The sequence below is a fragment of the Austrofundulus limnaeus genome, unplaced genomic scaffold (assembly GCF_001266775.1).
Source record: "Austrofundulus limnaeus strain Quisiro unplaced genomic scaffold, Austrofundulus_limnaeus-1.0 Scaffold1569, whole genome shotgun sequence".
NCBI classification, from domain to species: Eukaryota; Metazoa; Chordata; class Actinopteri; order Cyprinodontiformes; family Rivulidae; genus Austrofundulus; species Austrofundulus limnaeus.
The window spans coordinates 61,868-64,050 of NW_013953971.1; the positions used below are offsets into that span (position 1 = coordinate 61,868).

The 2,183-nt window shown below is 36.2% G+C and overlaps 1 protein-coding gene across 1 annotated transcript in view; it reads right to left on the reverse strand.

Annotated features, from left to right (window-relative positions):
- itprid2 (ITPR interacting domain containing 2) overlaps nt 1-1,172 on the reverse strand; it is a gene marked incomplete at its 3' end in the record, with an annotated part of 62,581 nt that extends 61,409 nt beyond the window's left edge. The window contains 2 exon segments of the mRNA XM_014032895.1: nt 542-703; nt 1,086-1,172. Coding sequence (XP_013888349.1) covers nt 542-703; nt 1,086-1,107 — 184 coding nt within the window.
- Nucleotides 1,173-2,183: the final 1,011 nt, after the last annotated feature.

Below are 2,183 nucleotides of genomic sequence, written 5' to 3' on the forward strand. Positions count from 1 at the left end.
CATGAGATCGTATTATACATGAGGTCGTATTGTACATGAGATCGTATTATACATGAATAAATACGGTAAGTCTGTGGTTTAGTTTTTAAAATAAGGAGCTACAAATATTTAAAAGAAAAGTTAGGGTAAAGCATGATACAAATGATCAATCTACTTTGCACGGCACATATTTGAAAAAGCATGTCCAAACAGACCGTGGCAATAGTTAGTAGTTTCTATTTTATTTGTTTCTTTCCCAGTGAATAAATTAACTCATCCAGTCAACATATACTTATGCATGAACCACTCCACCTTCCCCTAACATTATTCATATATTCCTATTGAGCTTCTTTTCGAACTACTTCAAAAGGTTAGAAAAATTCTAGAAAGGTCCTTTGTGGTCCAAAAGCAACAAATGAGACTATTTTTTTGGCTGAATAAAATCTTAAACAAAAGGAATTATTTCAGTGATTAYACACCAACATACTGACACTTTCAACAAAAGATAAATTTGGTAAACCTACAGAGAAATACAGCTTTTCTGACATAAGCTCAGTCTAACCTGGCTCTTCGGAYCTCCTCTGGGTGTCCCAGTTACTTTGGCTCTGCTGGGGACTTGGGGGGTCACCATGCTCAGGTTTTGATCCTTGTAACAGGGACTCTCTGCTTTGGGCCCAGGCTCGACGCCGCACAGACGCCATGCTGATGGGCTTCCCCGTTGGATCTGAGGATCAGTCAAGCAAAATGCGTGTTAGGAAAGACGACTATAATGTAGTCAGTCAGGTTTGACTGTTACTGAACTCACACAAACTAAAACCTAACTGGGTGAGTTTAAACTTACAAAACTTAAACTGGGTGAGGACTCTAGGCTTTTTTGAACCCTAGTCAAAAATGGCACAGAGTTCTTAACCAGCTGTTCTTATCAGTTTGGTAACCAAAGATAAGGACAAGACTGAGGACTCAGTCTCCACATGATTCATCCCAATTCCAAAATATCTGAACTGCGTAATTAAACAAAAATGCAGCAATTTAGTAACATATTTCAAGTGCTTTATTTCATTCTTTGCAGTCTTATTTCAACAGTTTGGCAAAACATGAAGACTCACTTGGAGCAGTGCTGTTTTCCATTTCCAGGAGTCCACGCTCTCTTTTGGCATGTGTGTTCAGTTAGAGGAATRAGACAGGTAACACACCTGCAGAAASASAAAAACTCTTCAGTATGCTGCACACTTATACAAGTCAAACTTAGTAAAGTTCAGAATTTCACTCAGTACATATGTTAATGAYGGGTTATGATGAGATGAAAGACAAAAAGGATTAAAGATTCACTTGTTTTATAAAGATATAGTGCACTGGAATATTTTTTGTATTTCCAAGTATCTCTTGTTTCTTTCATTCAAGGCTGCTAAATGTTACTGATTTCATTTTATTGGGGGTGAAATCAGGAAATAAAATAACTAAAATAAAACAAATTAAACTAGTATAAGTTTAAAGCACTAGCTATCAACTTCAATTTGAAAWTTTTCAACTAAATTGGAGAACTGATTTTTTTTTTTACAGTGAAAGTGTTTCCCCCGTCTTGATTTCTTATTCTTTTGAATGTTTTTCAAATGTAGCAGCCCTACCAGAGACCACAGAGAACTCTACTAGAAAACAGACCATTTTAGCCATAACTCAAGACAGGAAGGCGCTAGCTGCACGAAACTTGAAGGCCACACATTTGGAAAGATGTTTAATAATTCGGCTTGGCCAACAAAGCTCTGACCTACCCGGAAAAAAAATCACTACTTTTAATCTGAGTGATAAAATCAGGGCTATTTGGCCAAAAGCCACCATAAATCTCTCTGTAAAGCCTTTATAATCACCAATGTCTGTGTTTTATTTATAAAAATTAATGTTTAATTATGAAGAAAGGTCCTCTGGTGGTGAAACAGATCATTTCCTGAATCCCAAACCACAGAGAAAACTCCACCCCCTCATTTGCATATTGGACCATGAAACAAAACGCCATGAAATAGTGCAACAGCATTAATTAAAAAGGGCGTTCAAAATAAAAGTCCCTGAAATATGTAAAGTACCTTTACAAAATAAGTGTCACAAAATAAAACTACAATATTTAATGTCCTGATGCATCTCAGTAATCCAGGTAAAAAATCAAAAGGAAAAAAAAATAGTATAAGTCCTCTGGACGGGTTCTTCTCTAA